Source organism: Hippocampus comes, unplaced genomic scaffold (assembly GCF_001891065.2).
Source record: "Hippocampus comes isolate QL1 unplaced genomic scaffold, H_comes_QL1_v1.1 scaffold5, whole genome shotgun sequence".
Taxonomy (NCBI): domain Eukaryota; kingdom Metazoa; phylum Chordata; class Actinopteri; order Syngnathiformes; family Syngnathidae; genus Hippocampus; species Hippocampus comes.
The window spans coordinates 401,355-419,871 of NW_017805701.1; the positions used below are offsets into that span (position 1 = coordinate 401,355).

Sequence of the window (18,517 nt, forward strand, 5' to 3'; positions counted from 1 at the left end):
TGCGCCGATGCTTGGCTGCGGCCGGTCGCTGTGTGAATGAGGGCGTCGTGACATGAGTCAACGGTGTGTTGTCCATCTTCACGGGACAACTTCCCGAGCTCCTTGTCCACCACGCACCCTAGGGAGGTCTCCACACGCTGGCGCAGGTGCTGGACAAACTCATAGCTGGGGAAAAGACAAGTAATTTTTACAAAATTATCCATCCATCCTATCCATTACTAGAAAACCACTTCTCTTTTCAAGAGCTCACTTGTGGAAGTTCTTGTCGGTCTCCTCCAGGTGAAGAAGGACTTCCTCTGCACTTTGGGGCGTTGGGGCGCCAGAAAGTCGCTCGTCGATGCTTCTCAAAAACTGCTTGAGCAGAGATGCCAGCTGCTCCTCATCTTCGGAAGACATCTCTGTTGCAAATGAGAATTCCCCTGACACGTTGAGTGATTCTAACCTTTGCAAAAGCCGAATTTCTGGTGGACCTACGATTGATAGATATAGCAAAGCTCCTCAAACCCAATGTAGCAGGTACAAGCCATACGTTGGTCTCATTTATTTAAATTAGCTGTATATCAAAGCTAAATGCTTCCATGTCTATCTGAGCATGTTTTCGACATCATGGACACCCAGGTCCATGCACTTGAACACTTTTTGTCCTCACTAGTAAGACGATTCAGTGCACTAGCACGACGACTATAAAGATTTTGTTGCCCACAACTGTATGACATTTTTGCATTCTAATATAGATTTATACATGTTCCTTGTGGGGTAAAACTGTGCACTAGTTGACAACAACTGCTGCTACTATTGAGGCACAAGATGTTAACTAGAATTTAATAATAACTGACCAGTAATATTCAATATAAGACAATACGGCGCACTCACAGAATAACAGAAACACTCGCAATGGGGGGGGTAATTAGTAAACTACGGTCATTCTCGTATTGGAATAAATGCTACACCTACTTTCCAGGCTGCTGTTGAACAAATTCTAACTTAGCTCAATGTTACTTTCCACCGCAGAGAAGTAAGCGACAAGACACCACAAAAATAAGCAAACCTACAAATTCGCCGTGTCGAAACGCACCTGGCGTGCCTTTGACAGGTTCTCTTCAAATTAGTAACGCAATCAGCCAGGCGCCATTGCGTCGCTATGGAAACGGCCATCAAACCGCGGTGCATTGTGGGATCACAAACCGTGCAACGTTCACGCAACAGATTACAAAGAAAGCGCGAAATGCGTATGATTCGTGGACCTTAATTGGAAATTAAACTAAAACAAATAAATGTCAACCATAAGGTATGCAGTCTTATATTGGTCTGAAATAGTCGCAAAAATTAGAAAAACGTTGCCATAATGACAACGCACGGATTTTCTGAGGAGACATCGAATGCGTCATTTCTGCTTCCGACACAACATCACGTGACTCTTTGTTTTGCTCCTTCTTCCGGGGTTCATTCAAGCCAACAATCTCTGCTGGATAAATCGGCTGTCAAACTGCATTCCAAACACGTTCGCATCAATATGTTATGTAGCAATATTTGATTAGCATGACGGACCTCTCATTTTACATGTCATCGGGCAAACACAACGTTGCGTTCGTAAACTAACTCGAAGGCCAGCATCGCTAGAATTACTTTTGAGGGAAAGCATGGCGGCAGTGGACAGCTTCCATTTACTGTACAGGGAAATTTCCCGGTCGTGCGGCGGATACCTGGAAACGCTCGCCGTGGTGGGCGCTCTGTACACGGCCAGCAGGGCTGTCATCCTGCTCAGGGACTGCTGCGTGCTGGTCAGGGTGCATTTCCTGCCCAGGATGATCCCCGGCAGGAAGCTGAGGCAAACATATGGAGACTGGGCTGTCGTGTATGGTAAGAAATAGCATCGCTGGGAAAAGTACTTCAGTAAAAGTATAGATTGTTGTTTTGTTTTGTTTTAATTATTTTGATTGAAAAGAAAACCCCAAAATTAAAATTGAAAAAAAATATTTTCATGAACAGAACCAAACACAATTTTTCATTGAAAGTAAATAAATTCTGTGTCATACAGGCCTTGATTTTCTCCAGGTAGGACAAAAGTGGCATTAATAAGAAAGTAAAGTTTTTGCTCAGAAGGACATAGAACTGACTGTCATCCGGATAGCAGTGAAATGGGCAGCAAGTACAATGAACACCAGGGGCCCCAAAATTGAACCCAGTGGAACACCATATGACAGTGTGGCAGGACAAGACTCAGAGCAACCGGGGATAACACAAAACCTCTGTCTGCCAAATAGTTCTAAAACACTCTGCTGTAGAGCACTAACTAACCACTAATGTCCACCTGATGCTGCAAACGAGCCAACAGAACACTGTGGTCCACCATATCAAACGAAGCAGTCAGGTCCACCAAAACGAGAGACACATACAGTAGTCTCCACTATCATTAAAAACCCATAAAAGGGCTGACGCTGTCATACAAAAAACAACGCATTCCAACAACTCACCATCAACACCACTTTCCAGCCACTAATCCATATGCCTCCCATCAGGTGCATCGGAGCCTGTGGCACAGGCCTACGCCGAGGAGCTGGCCCAGCACGGTCTCAGCATCATCTTTGTCACGTACGGGCGCTGCAACATCGCCGACTTTGTCGCAAATCTCTCCCAGAGCCACGGCGTGGAAACAATCCTGGTCCACGCCGACCTGGGCTGGGACAAGGCGGCCAGCAAGGTTGTTGTGGAAGCCCTGAGGGGCAAAGATGTGGGTTTCCTGGTCAACTGCGTGGACGAGGCGTGCACGTCACCCCGGGAGCTGGTGGAGATATCCGAGCAGAGGCTGATGGAGGTGACGGCCAATAACGTGGTGGGCGCCACGTTGCTAACCCGCTTGGTGCTGCCGGGAATGCTGGAGCGCGGGCGAGGGGCCGTGGTCAACATCTCGTCCGCCCCCTGCTGCATGCCGACACCTGGGAGAGTGATGCTCAGTGCCGCCACGGTGAGAACAAACATTTATCACAAATAATATTAACCCTTTCATGCACCCTATAACCGCATAAAATGATAAACTGTGCACTGTCGTAACCGCTGTCCCTGAAAGGGTTAATATCGTATTACATTCATATTTGCTTTTCAGGGCTACCTGGATCAGTTCTCGAGAGCTCTCCACCTTGAATACAGTGCAAGAGGAATCTTTGCTCAAAGTCTGCTTCCATTCCAGGTCTGTCATATGCAAAAATGTCAATGAAAGTACAAGAAAGCACAACCTGTAATGGAGAACACCCACTCAGGTTGTTTTGTTTTTTTTAGGTTGTTTTGATCCAAATCCTTTTGGGGGACGGTTATTGAGGGGTTTTTTTTTCCTCCTATAATTCTTGGTTGAAATGTATTTATTCTTTTTATTCTGAGCAATTATGTAAGCACCGGGATAAAAACCATCAAGGAAAATAGCAATAAAAGATCAAATTTTGCCTGTATTTCATTGGCAAATTGACAATCAATGAAAATAATTATAATTTTATAACTGGAATGAAAATATAAATATGGTGTTTAACGCCCAGGTGGCCTCCAGTAGTCAGCGCCCGGCGTCGTCCACTGAAGGCTGGTTGGCGCCCACGCCACAGGTTTATGTCCGCCACGCCATCTCCACACTAGGCGTGTCCAACCGGACCACCGGCTATTGGCCACACACGCTGCTGGTGGGCACCCAGCATCTCTTTCACACAAACACGTGCTTTATGGATTATTTGTGATCTATAAATTGATGAAGTATGTTTCCTTTCTCCCCAGTACGGATTGATGAGATGCATCCCGGAGTCGACTTGGGTTTTGGGCTGGCGGGTGTTCATTGGTTAAAAGTGGCTCGTCATAAATTGTATCGTTCGTCCTTCAGACGTGTAGAGAAGAACATATGAGGTGGTAAAGTTGTGTTGTAGCCTCTCATGGTCAAACAGGGGCGGCCAAACCTTTCCATCCTACACACTCCAGTAGCCTGGAGTTGCCGCAAAAAATACTGTCACTTTTCTGCATCAAATGAGCACTAAAGTTTTCCCACCCTTGGTGTTATATGGACCAATATTTTTCCTTTTCGAGCTGCTTTTTGGCTCTTGGTGGAATTTCTCGTGAATCATTTCCACTAGCTGGCCCGTACACGGTGACCGTGCCAGCAACTGGAGCTTGTCCAGGACTCGCTGTTACCGCCTCCTTGGACTATTTGTGCTGACTTGGCCCTCAAAATAAATGCATAAAGGTACTTCAAATAAGATTGGTTCTTTATTCTGACTTTTGGATCTGTCACAAAGTGAAATGAGATTCAACAAGTGTTTGGATGAACCCAAGCTGAAGCAAAACGACTTACCCTTTTACGAACCATGGTCAGAAAAGTAATACGAAGCACCCTGTTCTTCCTCCTATACTGTCGAGAAATGAGACAAAGGTCACTTTGAGGAAAACAAGAGTCAGAACTTTGAAAACTTGGCTTTCATTGAAGACTTAGCCGTGACAGGTTGTTTGTATATGCAGTGGTGCCACACAACTTGCCCTTCAAGTCCGCTAACTTCATGCTAACACAAAGGGAAAAGCATTAGACAGGCTAACAAATAGCATCCGTACGGCGCCGTTATAATGCTTCAAGGAACAGCTATTTGAACAAAAACGGTGCAGCAACCTAGAGATGTGGACGGAGAATATAAAAATGCCTCACAGGCATATCTTCTTTATCCTCTGCAAAAAATGACAAACAGCATTACGAGAGATTACGGAGTCACTAAAAGTAGCTGGGTAGAACTTGTTATAGTACCACCCGGTGGCCATGTCTCGGATAGCACAATTAGAGAGAAACATGTATTTTCTGATTTATTTGTGATGGTATTGGTTTTTATAAAGTACAACATAGATTGCTAGTTTGATTCAAAACACATTCCAAACATTTTGGTTGTTTTTTTTTGTTTTTTTAGGTTGGAACGGACTAGTCGCATTTCTGTTCATTTCAATAGGGAATGTATTCTATGTCAGGATCAGGGGCATGGAACAAAGAGGAATAATATTTAAACAACAACATTTCATCTGTAAAAGGAGTCTGCAAGCTTAATGCTAACAAATATTGTGAAATGCCATCTCCACAGGCTTATGGAGATCAGCATCAATGTCACAGCAGTTTTAAAGCTTCAAACAACTGCTACCTTACCACACACAGAGCGGCAACACATACAGACACAGCATACAACAATACTCACAGGCATTGATATAACAGTCCGCTTGCATCAGGGCCAGTTTAGGCAGACCAAACACGGCGCCGTAGGCCTGCTTCCAGAAGCTTCCAGGCTTCTGCTGTTCGAAGGTTTATTGTGATGCGTAGGACGGAACCCTCCTGATAAGTCAGCACCGGAACAAAACGACGGGACGACCACACGCTCACTGTCTCCCAACGAGCGGCCGGCGTTCCTCATCTTCTCTATCGTCGGTATGTTCACCTACACGGACACTTCATTAGGTACACAATCTAAATACTTTGATGCAAATCAACAAATACAAGCGCTAGATGCGAAAATTCCGCCGTGTGAAGATTCTTTACATTCTTTTCATTGAGACTGTTGACGTTTGTGCAACTGTATCATCATGTGAACTGTTCCTAATATTTCAACCCACTCGTGGCGCCAATAATCATAATAGCTTAGATTTTAATCGCATCTTTCAGTGAACTCAAGGATGTTTGCAAAAAAATAAAATAAAAATAAGCGAAATTAATTCCACTTTAACATTAAAGTTTGTGATTTTGTTGAATTTAGATATCTGTGAAACATTTTTTAAAGAAAGTAAGGTAACCAAAACTTAATAGTGATACTAATGTAATGGTATAACTTGACTCGATGGGATTTTGTGTGTCTCTCTGTGTGTGTGTGTGTGTGTGTGTGTGTGTGTGTGTGTGTGTGTGTGTGTGTGTGTGTGTGTGCGCGTGTGTGTCCGTCACTTGCAATCATCCAAGGTTAAGTTCTGGCTTACGAACAGATAAAGTGAGTTGTGTGTGTGTGTGTGTGTGTGTGTGTGTGTGTGTGTGTGTGTGTGTGTGTGTGTGTGTGTGTGTTTGTGTTGAGAGGGTTTTGTGTTTCAAGGGTAGATTTACACACACTCACCAGCTGTGACTGCAATCAGACTAGTTTTTCTTTCTGTGACCTTCGAAGACCCGTGCTGCTGTCACTAACATGGCTACAAAATGCAACTGGGACCTATGTAACCTTTGTAATAAACAAAATCTATCATAAGAAGACCTTGGTGTGGGGGGTGGAGTGGCCGGAGGAATCATACAAGTGGAAATTTTGCATTTGGGGGGCAAATGAGGCAGTGCGCCACCGGATCTGGCAAACGGCGAGCAAAAAAAAAAAAAAAAGATCCATGAAAATTCTGCTCACTTACTTTGTTTGCTAGCCAGACTTTTAGTTGTGACGTTTTTTGTACCAATATTGTATTAATATAATGAATTCTGATGTTACAAATAATGATGTAAATTTGGCGTACATTTGACGTACGTTTATATTTTTTTGCCAAACATGCTGTACATTCAACGCAAATGTGACATCTATTCGTTCATATTTGAAGCTCCGCCAGCACATTTTGACGTAAAATGGACATACATTTGATGTCTATTTAACATTCTAGATGACATATTTCTATTTTTCACGTTTGTTTTGCTTAAAAATGTGATTGGAACATTTTGCTTGTAACATATCGGTCCACGGCCTGGTGGTCGAGGACCACTGCACTCAAGGAAGGACAAGTTGTCATCTTGTTTCCCGATTTAGGGAGCGTGACAAGCATTGTGCGGAAATGGGCGAATGGAATCTCTTGGGCCGCCTGCTGGACAAAGTGCAGTCGCACTCCACCATCATCGGAAAAGTCTGGCTCACGGTTCTCTTCGTCTTCCGCATCCTGGTCCTGAGCACGGGCGCCGACAGGGTCAGCTCACTCGAAATGGACTTGCTACACGTTTAATGTTGTAGTCTAAGTTATAAATAAGTTTTATTCGAACCTTTAGCACAAATGTTAGTCTCGCAGCATTCTCAGAAATTAGATTTTTTTTTTTTTTTTTATATAGCCATGAGCATTAATGTTTTTTGTCGCCATTATATCAAATAATAATTCAATATTTGCCAATAAGTACAAAAGATATTTTTGGCATTCATGCTAATAATTAGCATGAATGCTTGATTACCAGCATTCAAACTATACTGTACCTAAAAATGTTTTGACATTGAATAGCTTTTAGCTTCTGACAAGAATTAGCATTAGCACAAAACGTTCATCTCTCAGATTTTGTAGGATGTGTGTGTAACTGTCAGGACTGGCAATGGTGTGACTTGACTTCCGACTTACTGAACCCGTTTGACTCGACTTCAACGAAGACTTACGACTGACTTATACAAATCTGACTTCTGTCTCGCTAACACCTAGTAGATGTTAATTAAAATGGCGGAGGGGTGTGTCCCGGGTTGCAGGTGTGGGGCGACGAGCAGTCGGACTTTGTGTGCAACACGCGACAGCCTGGCTGCGAGAACGTGTGCTACGACCACGCCTTCCCCATTTCGCATGTGCGCTTTTGGGCCCTGCAGATCATCGCCGTGGCAACACCCAAGCTGCTCTACCTGGGCTATGTCCTCCACGTCATTCACGTCGAGAAGAAGGTAGAGTATTGTGAAAAACTGAGTAATTGACAGCCCGCCCCCATTAAATGTTTATAATCACCAATATTAATAGCTTTAAATTAAATAAAACACAAATTGGCTAAGAGCAAACAGCTTCAGTACAATGGATTTTGTTCACAGCCATTAGCATGGATATTTTTCTGTCAGCTTTCTCTGTTTTAAAAGAAAATTTGATTTGGAGGGCCCTCAGTGCATTTATTTTTGTCTAAGCATTGGCACGATAAGGAGTAAAATGTCTTAGCATGGTTTCCCCGTGTTCGCAGTTGAAGGAGCGTATGCGGAAGCACGCGGAGCTTGACGACCAGGCTTTGTTGTTCCTTCAGAGGAGCTTCAAAATGCCAAAGTACATCAAGAGCAGCGGAAAGGTGCGTAATTTACAAATACTGTACAGAATTAGGAGAAGTTATTTGGCCAATTTTCTGCTTTGACTTGCGAGCAAAAATTTCTGCTATGATGAGCGCTGGCTGGATGGTGGCAACAAAGTTATTCACATAACTGTTGACACTATTTAGTTTAAACGGTGTCAATTTGAAAGAATAATCAAGCAAGAATTATTTCAGCACGGCCTAGTTTTTGTTGAAATTGATTGAACGTGATCCACTGTAATCCTGCTTTTTATGCCTACAGAAAGGGATGATGTGGGTTGATTTTATCATGTACATCTTTGGCCATGATTATTCATGGATTTATCCAGCTATTGATTGTATCGATTTATCGTATCTCCCGTATAGATTTTTCATATTTCCTCTATGGATTCATCTTATGTCTTGTATCAATTTATCATATCTACCATACAGATCTACTGTTTTGATCTAAACATTTCCTGTATTGATATCGTACCTCTTGTAACAATTTATCATATCTACTGTGTAGATGTACGGTATCAATCAGGGACGTAACGAAAAGCCATTTGAATCGGACAACTGTTTTTTATTTAACCAAACCCAAACAAATAGCTACATTTTAAATGTCCTGTCATTGAATCATATCAAACAGAATCGGATCGGACTCCCACTGTATCCCACCGAATCAAATCATTTCACTTGAAAATGTACCATTATTGAGTCATATCGCATATATGGAGATGGAATTGAGATGCGCACTCCTAATATCCTTCCATCTTTCTTAGGTAAGCATCCGGGGACGCCTCCTTCGTGCCTATGTCCTCCACCTGCTGGCCAAAATCGCCCTGGAGATCGTGTTCGTGGTGGGCCAGTACTTCCTCTACGGTTTGACGCTGGACGCCCGCTACGTGTGCTCGCGCTCACCGTGCCCCCACCAGGTGGACTGCTTCCTGTCCCGACCTACCGAGAAGACCATGATCATTTGGTTCATGCTGGGTGCCGCGTTGCTTTCGCTGGCCTTGAGCGTGGCCGAGCTGCTCTACTTGTGCGTCAAGGCGGCCAGGGAGTGCGCCGCCCGGCGGCGCGACTACACAGTCACGCCCGTCACGCCCGTCACACCGGCGCCACCCGCGTCTCAGAGAAAGGCTTACACGCTGAGAGAAGACGCCGTCACGCAGAACGGAATCAACGCTGAGCTAGAGATGCAGGGACGCAAGTTTGGGGTCAATGCGGCCAATGAGATGGCGGGGAAAGGGTTGCTGGGCAACACGGGGGAAGTGCATATCTGAGCAAGGTGTCCCTGTGCCAAAGTGTGGGGGGCTTTGTACCATTTCATTTTCAAGCAAAAAAGTGCGGGTGTCCAACTATTTTCACTGCCAAAAGTATTGAAAAACCCGCACCCCCCGAAGGGTCCGACACCCATGTTTTTTCAAGGTTTGATATTGATAACAGTGGGTAAAGTGTGGGTATAAAAGCATTTTCTTGGAAAAAAAAAATTGAACAGCTGTAATCATTGACAAAATCATTTGGCTTTGATGTTTGGCATTGTGCTGATTTGCTTCTGTTTTCTCAATAAAGTTTCTGATTCAATTCATTTCAGTGGCAAATATTTTGAACACTGTTTAGCATTCTGCTAGCGTTTCCAATTTTTTTTTTCATTAAAATATCATTTTTTTCCACTACTTGGTGTCAATGCTCATCTCTCAATTTTTTTGAATGTTCCTCTCCGAGCATTCTGCAAAATGACATTGGGGGGGGGGTTTAATTTAGCAATTAGCTTATCTGCTAATGCACGTTTTAGCATTTGCACAATAAGTTGAATTTCATATTCTTTCGCAGTCACAAATATATTTGTTTCGACGCATTTGCGCAATATGTAGAAATGTTTTGTGTGTGTGTGTGTGTGTGTGTGTGTGTGTGTGTGTGTGTGTGTGTGTGAGCATGTGCCGACAGCGATTAGATTGTTGCTGGTGGGGCTGTGCTGTTACCTGTCAATCATTACAGCGGGGCCCACCCCCTCCACTTTCACTGGCAGTCCAAAGTGTCAGAACAAGGCGGGGTGCCTGTTTCACCATTCAACCAATCATCGCGGAGTACCCTGTATTTGAGTAGAAGTAATACAAACAGTGTAAATTAAAAAATACATAAATATGTACACACAGGTATATGTACAGTCCTCTGGTAAAAGTAGAAGTACTCGCTCAATTTCTTGATTGAAGAAGCAGTGAAAAAGAATCACAGACCCTGCAGTGTACTTCAGTACAAAAGTAATATTACATTTTGTCTGTCAGCACTTACAATACCCATTTTGAGCACAGAAAAATACTCGAGTACCACGCTGAGAAATTTGTACTTCACCCCCCTCACACTCCAGCCCAACTCCAAGGTTCAGCTCAGTCAGCACTCGGCCGCAGCTTCAGCCAGTCCACTAAAACGCGCTCGTCAGGTAAGATGACAGCACCAATTTCCATAAAGTGATTTATTCTTATTAAATTTTTTTGGTGGGGATTTTTCCTTGTGAGAGTGATTTCCCGCCGTTTGGGGCCTTGTGTCACTTTTGAATTCACTGATGTCGGTTTGTGTTTTCATCTTGATTTTGCGAACTTCACACAGCTGCTCTCGCTCCTTTCACACGCGCTCTGCGGTGGGAGGTGGGCAACCGCAAACGTGTGGAAATGTATTCTTATTTTTTTTTCTCTGATAAAAAACGAAATTCAAGGTCATTTTAAATGCTAACATGAAAAAAAAAATTTGACTTCCAAGTTCAACGATACAGCTTTATTTATATGGCGCTTTCACAACAGCTCCGGCTACAACAACATGATTGACAGAACATGTAATACGAATGCTATTGTGTTAAAAAAAAAAAAAAGTTCATTCTTGTTCAATTAGCGATGTTGTTTGGTTCCAGAATACCAACTGAACGTCATCCTCAAAAATGGGAGACTGGGATTTCTTGTCAACCCTGCTGGACAAGGTCCAGTCGCACTCCACTGTCGTTGGAAAGATCTGGATGACGGTTCTGTTCCTGTTCCGGATCATGGTCCTGAGCACCGGCGCCAACAGTGTGTGGGGCGACGAGCAGTCCGACTTCATCTGCAACACCAAGCAGCCCGGTTGCGAGAACGTCTGCTACGACTGGACCTTCCCCATCTCGCACATCCGCTTCTGGGTCCTCCAGATCATCTTCGTGTCTACGCCTACGCTGGTCTACCTGGGCCACGCCATGCACGTCATCCACCAGGAGAAAAAAATGCGCGAAAAGCTGGCCAGCCCCGGCGGTCCGCGCCGCCTCAAGTCGCCCAAGTACACCGACGACAAGGGCAACGTGACCATCAAGGGGAACCTCCTGGGGAGCTACCTGACCCAGCTGATTTTCAAGATCATCATCGAGGCCGCCTTCATCGTGGGTCAGTATTATCTGTACGGTTTCATCATGGTCCCCATGTTCCCCTGCTCCAAGAAACCGTGCCCGTTCACCGTCGAGTGCTACATGTCGCGGCCCACCGAGAAAACCATCTTCATCATCTTCATGCTGGCCGTGGCGTGCGTGTCCCTCCTGCTCAACGTGACCGAGGTCTTCTACCTGCTGTGCAACCGATGCAAGGCCAGGTCCCGATCCAGAGGGATGTTTGCAATCAACTCTGTTGAGAACCCAGCAGGGCTTACGAATCCAAGGTGGCCTACGGTCAACGATGCCCTGATCCAGAATAAGAAGAACCTGGACTTGGAGATGGAGATCAGTCAGAGTCTTGGGGGGAGTCTGGATGGAGCCAAGGAGGAAAAGCAGATGCTGGGCAACCACTAGGACTCTTAGCATGTTAGCATGCCAGCAAGGATCTTGGTTTTGCTTTTGATGGTATTCATTATGTGTAGCTTTCTTTGTCCAAATGTACAAATCAAGTGCAGCACGATTGTTGTTGCATTGAGGTTCATTCTTTACTCGATGGTTTTTGAGTCTGTGTAACTTATGTGCTAAATACAGTCGATGGAATAATGATAATGGCCTAAGCCAGAGTCTGGGAGGGAGTCTGGACTCGGTTCGGAAGAACCAGCGGCTGCTGAAGATCAACGCATGTTAGCATGAAACTTAGCTTTGCTTTTATGGAATTGATTTTGTATTTAAGTTTGAAAGTGACCGTTTCGAAATGGGCGGGATGATGAGAATGATGACTGCGACGAGATTTGACGGCACAGGAGGCTTGTGGTTAGCACAGCCGCGTCACACTTCTCAGGGTGGCGGCAAGGGCTGTTAGCGTGTTAGCATGCTAGCAGGTAACTTCACTTGACTTTGATGGAATTTATTTTGTGATTCTTCCCCCCTTTCTCAAAAATGTAAAAATCAAGTGCCATAATGTCACTGTATGTATGTCCATTCTTTGTTATGATTTTTTTGATTCTAAGTTATTGTTTCATGCGTGAAAATATACAAAATAATAACGATCATGATTATGATCCTGGATAGTGCTTGTTTCTATTCATTTTTTGTTCCAAGTGGTGCACGCCTTGTATGTTTTTAGAAAAATGATTAAAGTTTGATACAAAAACTGTTTGCTGAATTTATTATTGAGTGAACAATAAAACGATTTTTTAAAAATTCATATATTTAACCAAGAAAATGGTTTCCTGAAGAAGGGACCACCACTACATGATAAATGATGATGATGATCATCAGGATCAATAGAATATCAGAAGTATATAATATAGTGCCATATTTATATGTATTACTGAGGTTATGAATTAGCTACGATTATCATCGATTTGACTCGACTCATATGGATGCATTAAGTTGCATCAACGTAATTCAGTTTTCTCGACATTTATTTGTATGAACCCTTTTGGGCATGGCGATTACTACAGTGGACAGCTTATCAGGTTGTCATTATTTGTGCATGAAAGGGCAAATTCTGCTATGTAATGCATATTTTCAACAACTTTATTTCACGTGGTGTCATTTTCGACACCGCTCATCCCGTACAGTAGGGGTGTCAAACTCATTATTGTCGCGGGCCACATTGTAGTTACGGGTTCCCTTGTAGGGCCGTTATGAATTTTGGGAAACCATATAAATGTTGAATCCCCTCCCCATATTACATACACAGCGCACAACGAATTGACGAATAACTAGTTTTAAAATCAGAAATAAAGAATAATGACTGTTATTATGGTATTACATATGACAATTTGAAATTTTGGTTCAGACTTTAGCAAGAATCATGGAAACTTGGCATGCTTGATTTGCTTTCATGGGCCACATAAAATGATGTGGCGGGCCAGATCTGGCCCCTGGGCCTTGACTTTGACACCAGTGCCGTACGGGGTCGCCACTTAGGTTGAGTCAAACGTATGTATTTGTGACATCTATTTTTTTTTAAGTGCTTGTGACAGTCATTCATATTAGGAGCAATTGTATTTTGAATTTATTTGTATCTTTTTCAGAACAATTACATTACATATCGTATATTGTTTTCAGTCCATAGTAGCATGACATTTCAGGACGATTATTTGTAGCATGATATTGTTATGATTTTTCTTACATTTTTTTTGTCTAAATGGAGGTAAAGACATTTTTTTTTTAAGTAGCAATGAATCCAGGAAATATTTCCTAGCCCAGCATTTGAACGACTTCAATTGATTGACAAGTTTATTTTGGACTTATCGAACAACGATTGCTGACGGCGTTGCAACGCAGCCCGTAAATTCCAGGAGGATACTCTATCTGCAGTTACGTCACATTTCAAACCATAAAGAGAATATTTTGGTGGGTGTGCAACATGTGACGACGATAACGAGTAAACACAACAAAGTTGGACTTTTAACGCAAAAAGCAATTATTAACCAACATAATCTTGTCTTTTGCCAGCCTAAAAGTCTGTGTGCCCTTTTTCCCCTCTTGCAACATGGCAACGTGACCAGCCCCACACACACACACACACACACACACACACACACACACACACACACACGCGCATACACACTTGTGCAACCTGAGCCCAAGTTAAAATCAGCAAAAGCATCTCACCTTTGCTTTGCTTTTTTTTCTCCTTGGCTTTTTTGCGATCAGTGTTCAGTAGTTGCACAGCACAGCCGGGGAGCAGCACGAGTCACTCGTCCAATCCTAGGTAAGCAATTTCCTTTCATTTAATAAGCCAATCATAATAAACTTTTCTGACTATTTTTCTTTCCTAAGCGCACACTGACCAATGCTGAAACATTCCAGCGGAGTTCAAAACGTAAATAACAAAAAGTGCTAAATACGGAAAGAAGGGTTAAGGGTTGTACTTAAATATATATATATATATATTCATACTATGTAGAAATGTTTTTTTATGTTCAATGAATTATGTTCAGTTCTACTACTATTACGACCACGACTATGTTTAAAATCATAAATTACACAATTTGTATCATGTTTGGGTCACAGGTTTTCTGGTTATTGTAATCTTAATTTTTTAAATAATCTACTTCGGTAAATGTTCGAAAATTGGCTTACCTTGATATTTTATTCATGATTATTATTTTTTTTAAATTCAAAAGACGCTATGTAAAATTTGGTAGACATATCGATCCATCAGTGGATGTACCAAAAAAAAAAAAAAAAAAATCTCAAAATGTGTCAAGTTAGAAATAAAACACATTAATTCTGCCTTTTTGTTTTGAAGCTGACATTTTTGGCTCATATTTACGAACGGCAAACTTTCCATATATTTGAAGCACAGATACTTACTTGACAAATGTTAAATATTTGATTTTTTTTTTTTTTTTTTTTTTTTTTTTTTGTCCATTGCCCGTGACCTGTGCATTGCAGCTAAATTTGATGTCACACCCAAAAAACTAACAACTGCCACTGATGCCTGTTTCACTCAGTAACATGAAACTAACAAAAAGCTTGGAGTTGGTGGGGAGTGCCATTGAAATGTGAGATTTTGCCATTGAATGCCGTAATGTTGTTTTTGTGTTTAAAGTGTGGTGAATAAGGTCGAAGATGGGCGAGTGGGGATTTTTGGCAAAGCTGTTGGATAAAGTGCAGTCGCACTCCACCGTCATCGGGAAAGTGTGGCTCAGCGTACTCTTCATCTTCAGAATCATGGTCCTGGGAGCCGGGGTTGAGAAGGTCTACACCACTTCTTCTTCTACATCACTCCAGCATAGAGCACTAGTACTGACGACACAGACAAGCTACCCCCAAACATTAAAAATCCTTTCTTTGTAGACTTGATGCTTGCCGATATTGTACCATGCGCCTATGCAACAGCTGCCTGAACTGTCAAATTTTCTGAATTAGCTCCTCGGGATTTTATCGATAGGGTGAAATAGATTTTGTCTTAGGGTGTTTTCTGGGTTTGATCCAATAAAGAGTAAATTTAAGGTGAAACATACAAAGTCCAGTTGCCTCAATTCTTTGAGGACAAAATTTGATCTGGATCTAAAGACTGTTGGGAAGGGGGGGAAAAAAGCAAAATTTTACAGTGTTTCAATTAGAGCTGCACCATTATCCTGCTCTGTGTTTAGTTCTTTTACTTAAAGTTGAGAGAGCCTTCGCTGCTCCGAGTCCTGCTCTGCCTCGTTGTCGTATGGTGTTCCACAGGGTTCAATTTTGGGGCCCCTGTTGTTCTCATTCTGTATGTCTAATGTTTGTGCGTTTGTTAGTTCCTTCATGTGCACAACCACTATTTGGAGGACGGGAGTGGAAGTTTTGGCACTGTACCTGTAACTAAATGACAATGACGATCCGTTCCAGGTGTGGGGAGACGAGCAGTCGAAAATGATCTGTAACACCAACCAGCCAGGCTGCAAGAACGTGTGCTATGACCACGCCTTCCCCATCTCGCACATCCGCTTCTGGGTCCTTCAGATCATCATCGTGTCCACGCCCACTCTGATCTACCTGGGCCACGTCATGCACGTGATCCATAAGGAGAACAAACTACGTGAGCAACAGAGCAAAAACAACTCCTCCATGCTAAAACTTCCCAAGTACTCGGATGACAAAGGCCACGTGAAGATCAAAGGCAACCTTTTGGGGAACTACATGACGTCCATCGTCTTCCGTATTATCCTGGAGATGGCCTTCATCGTGGGCCAGTACTACCTGTACGGTTTTGTCATGGAGGCCCAAATTGTGTGCACGCGAGCGCCCTGTCCGTTCACGGTGGAGTGCTTTATGTCACGACCCACCGAGAAGACCATCTTTATCATCTTCATGCTGATCATGTCCTGTGTATCGGTGCTGCTCAATGTAGTGGAGATCTTCTACCTGGCGTGCTCGAGGAACGCCCGGAGAAGAGCCAAAATAGCCGGCGGAGCCCTGCGGGGGCCAATGAACGGCAGCGAATTCGTCAGAGCGTGAGCGACTGGACAAAATAGCGGCCGGCAGAAGAGAAATCCGAGAAAAAAAAAACTTTAACCCTTTTATGCACCCTGTAACCTGATAACATGTACACTGCAATAACCGCTGTCCCTGAAAGGGGTAAAATAGCGTCACAAGGGTGACTTCAAAATAAGTGGTACCTTGTCTTATGAACCGATTTGTCACTCACTTTTAGGGCTGAACAATTTAGAAAAATAATCTAAATGCAGTTTTGTCCCCCCATATTGCGATTACGATTTAATATGCCTTTTTTTTCAAGGTACTCATTCAATGTATTTTTCAACACAAGCAATACCCTCCATTCTATTTTTTTCAAATCAGTGGCTTTATCATTTGTGCCCGGCCATACTATGCAAATCTACTTCAGTAACGCTTTCGAAAACTGGCTTTAACCCTTTCATGCACCCTGTAACCTGATAAAATGATAATGTGTCCACTGTAGTAACCGCTGTCCCTGAAAGGGTTAATTTAATGTTACCCAATTAAATGAATTTAGATGACATTATTCTGCTCCTGGACCCCAAAATTACCTTTTTTTTTTTTTTTGTAAATAGCACTGTATTGTATATAAAAAGATAATAAAAGAAAGTATGAATAAATACGCAGTTTTTATAACGTGCATTTAAGATGAAGGTAACACACACACACAGATGCTCATGCTCCTCGTGAGTGCTTTCATTTTCTATTTGGGTGTGAATTTGTCTGTTTGTATCTATTAATAAACGGCTGAAAATGTAAAGTGTTTTTGATCAGTGTTACAAACATCTCCGTTGAGAGTTCAATTCATGTTTGCTGGTCGCATCCTGTTTTTTTATATCCATGGTGGTGTGCGTAAAAGCGGCCGTCTGGCTTTTGGAAAGGCGTCGATATTTTGATCGTGGATCAGATTCTATTTTGTGTTTGAATTTGCGCTTCTCGTTTGTGATTTTAAGAAATAATGCTCATTGCAAACAACAACAACGAATGTTTCGAGACCTAAGTATTTAGCCTTGGATTTTACGACACTAATGTGGTCAATTTTTTTGTTTTGCTGTTTATAGTTTTTTTGGTCCAGTTTGTTTTCATAACACAGATATTATAAACAACCTCAAAAATGAAATTATGTATTCTCATTGTTCCCTTTTTGTCCTTATATTGCTAACAGTGCCGTCACCAGCAGAGGACGTTCCCGCCTCCTCATTTAAAATCCAGCTCTTAATATTTACATTTACAGTACGCTTGTGAAGACTCTACATCCATCCATCCATTTTCTAATCCTCTTATCCTCACAAGGGTTGCAGTGGCTTGCTGGAGCCTGTCCCAGCTGTCGGTAAGCAGGGGACACCCTTAAGTCACAGCGCCACCTTGTGTGAGTCAGGAATAGTTTCAGGAATTTAAAATATATATATTTCTGATATTTTTTAAATCAATGAATTTGTGAAAATGTACCAAATTTCCCATGTTTAATTCTGCCCTCTAGCAGTGGCCTTTTTTTGGTTTTGTTTTGGGGTATTTTTTAATGTATTGCGTTGTATAGCGCAGTGTGTCTAGGGGTAGTTGGGATAGTGTACTTGTTTGACAAGATTCTTGTGTGATTGTTTGTGTGGTTAACTACCTCAAAAGCTTTGGGTGCCACACACGCTCTTATAGAATAATATTTTTAAAAAAAACACAGCATTGGTTATTCACTGACTGTGCTGGAGTAGATGAAAAAAAAATATTAGGAATAACAACAACTCACAGGCTGCTCAAGGCGGGGTCACTGATCCTCCGTGACACTACCACAAAAGCTTTGGGTGCCACACACTCTCATATAATAATTTTAAAAAAACCACAGCATTGGTTATTCATTGACTGTGCTGGAGTCGATGAGATTGGTGAAAAAAAAAAAATAATACTAATAACAACAACTCGCAGGCTGCTCAAGGCGGGGTCACTGATCCTCCGTGATCTGATCATGGTTCCTTTGCTGGTGCCAGGGCATTGCCCAAGAACCTGCAAGTCACAAGCAACAACACAAATCTATACACGATCGTTTTATTTATTTATTTGGCATCCAGCTGCGTCTGGATCCACAATTCATCTTTGACCCTAAACATGCTCAAGAGTCATCTGCGGAAGATATTCTTTTAAAAAACGATTTTGCAGGAAACCACAAG

General features: G+C 42.6%; 5 protein-coding genes and 1 long non-coding RNA gene across 15 annotated transcripts in view; 4 read left to right on the plus strand and 2 right to left on the minus strand.

The window, feature by feature from the left end:
• Window positions 1-1,815, minus strand: part of tbc1d32 (TBC1 domain family, member 32) — a 32,235-nt gene extending 30,420 nt beyond the window's left edge. For 6 of the 8 annotated variants that reach the window (XR_002169774.1, XR_002169775.1, XR_002169773.1 and 3 more), the window contains exons 1-3: window positions 1,704-1,815; window positions 251-398; window positions 1-165 (exon numbers count right to left, since the gene is read on the minus strand). Coding sequence is in view for 4 of the 8 variants with exons in the window: in XM_019882698.1 (XP_019738257.1) it covers window positions 1-165; window positions 251-396 (311 nt within the window). In the remaining 4 variants the exon portion in view is untranslated. Of the gene's footprint in view, window positions 166-250; window positions 399-1,052; window positions 1,173-1,703 lie in introns of those variants that run through there. The other 2 variants (XM_019882695.1, XM_019882696.1) reach the window with 2 other exon arrangements.
• hsdl1 (hydroxysteroid dehydrogenase like 1) lies at window positions 1,409-4,229 on the plus strand. Its single transcript, XM_019882702.1, has 5 exons — window positions 1,409-1,860; window positions 2,520-2,965; window positions 3,104-3,187; window positions 3,528-3,665; window positions 3,757-4,229. The coding sequence occupies exons 1-5, from the start codon at window positions 1,641-1,643 to the stop codon at window positions 3,820-3,822; spliced, it is 954 nt and encodes a 317-aa protein (XP_019738261.1). The 5' UTR covers window positions 1,409-1,640; the 3' UTR covers window positions 3,823-4,229.
• On the minus strand, window positions 3,864-18,133 carry LOC109523511 (uncharacterized). 2 transcript variants are annotated; one of them, XR_002169776.1, is made up of 7 exons: window positions 18,100-18,133; window positions 14,031-14,126; window positions 9,997-10,106; window positions 5,202-5,438; window positions 4,325-4,381; window positions 4,040-4,196; window positions 3,864-3,958 (listed from the first exon to the last, which is right to left on the minus strand). It is a non-coding gene; the product is annotated as an uncharacterized LOC109523511 (long non-coding RNA). The 2 variants fall into 2 exon arrangements; XR_002169777.1 differs by lacking the exon at window positions 14,031-14,126.
• gja11 (gap junction protein, alpha 11) lies at window positions 5,356-9,602 on the plus strand. Its single transcript, XM_019882703.1, has 5 exons — window positions 5,356-5,428; window positions 6,765-6,918; window positions 7,458-7,643; window positions 7,928-8,029; window positions 8,794-9,602. The coding sequence occupies exons 2-5, from the start codon at window positions 6,790-6,792 to the stop codon at window positions 9,295-9,297; spliced, it is 921 nt and encodes a 306-aa protein (XP_019738262.1). The 5' UTR covers window positions 5,356-5,428; window positions 6,765-6,789; the 3' UTR covers window positions 9,298-9,602.
• On the plus strand, window positions 10,359-12,559 carry LOC109523508 (gap junction Cx32.2 protein-like). Of its 2 annotated transcripts, none has more exons than XM_019882704.1 (2): window positions 10,359-10,458; window positions 10,910-12,559. In XM_019882704.1, exon 2 carries the CDS (start codon window positions 10,947-10,949, stop codon window positions 11,814-11,816), a length of 870 nt encoding a protein of 289 aa, XP_019738263.1. In that variant the 5' UTR covers window positions 10,359-10,458; window positions 10,910-10,946; the 3' UTR covers window positions 11,817-12,559. The 2 variants fall into 2 exon arrangements, with proteins under 2 accessions (XP_019738263.1, XP_019738264.1); XM_019882705.1 differs by having other exon boundaries at window positions 10,381-10,454; window positions 10,920-12,559.
• LOC109523509 (gap junction Cx32.2 protein-like) lies at window positions 14,019-16,396 on the plus strand. Its single transcript, XM_019882707.1, has 3 exons — window positions 14,019-14,130; window positions 14,974-15,122; window positions 15,750-16,396. The coding sequence occupies exons 2-3, from the start codon at window positions 14,994-14,996 to the stop codon at window positions 16,356-16,358; spliced, it is 738 nt and encodes a 245-aa protein (XP_019738266.1). The 5' UTR covers window positions 14,019-14,130; window positions 14,974-14,993; the 3' UTR covers window positions 16,359-16,396.
• Window positions 18,134-18,517: the final 384 nt, after the last annotated feature.

What these genes read in the sequence shown, in the direction of transcription:
- hsdl1 (XM_019882702.1), top strand. Translation starts at nt 1,641, where the DNA reads ATGGCGGCAGTGGACAGCTTCCATTTACTGTACAGGGAAATTTCCCGG. An exon ending in AGACTGGGCTGTCGTGTATG is followed by an intron (nt 1,861 to 2,519) that starts GTAAGAAATAGC and finishes GCCTCCCATCAG; the next exon opens with GTGCATCGGAGCCTGTGGCA. An exon ending in ATTGGCCACACACGCTGCTG is followed by an intron (nt 3,666 to 3,756) that starts GTGGGCACCCAG and finishes CTTTCTCCCCAG; the next exon opens with TACGGATTGATGAGATGCAT.
- LOC109523508 (XM_019882704.1), top strand. Translation starts at nt 10,947, where the DNA reads ATGGGAGACTGGGATTTCTTGTCAACCCTGCTGGACAAGGTCCAGTCG.
- gja11 (XM_019882703.1), top strand. Translation starts at nt 6,790, where the DNA reads ATGGGCGAATGGAATCTCTTGGGCCGCCTGCTGGACAAAGTGCAGTCG. An exon ending in TGAGCACGGGCGCCGACAGG is followed by an intron (nt 6,919 to 7,457) that starts GTCAGCTCACTC and finishes CCCGGGTTGCAG; the next exon opens with GTGTGGGGCGACGAGCAGTC. An exon ending in TCATTCACGTCGAGAAGAAG is followed by an intron (nt 7,644 to 7,927) that starts GTAGAGTATTGT and finishes CCGTGTTCGCAG; the next exon opens with TTGAAGGAGCGTATGCGGAA.
- LOC109523509 (XM_019882707.1), top strand. Translation starts at nt 14,994, where the DNA reads ATGGGCGAGTGGGGATTTTTGGCAAAGCTGTTGGATAAAGTGCAGTCG. An exon ending in TGGGAGCCGGGGTTGAGAAG is followed by an intron (nt 15,123 to 15,749) that starts GTCTACACCACT and finishes GATCCGTTCCAG; the next exon opens with GTGTGGGGAGACGAGCAGTC.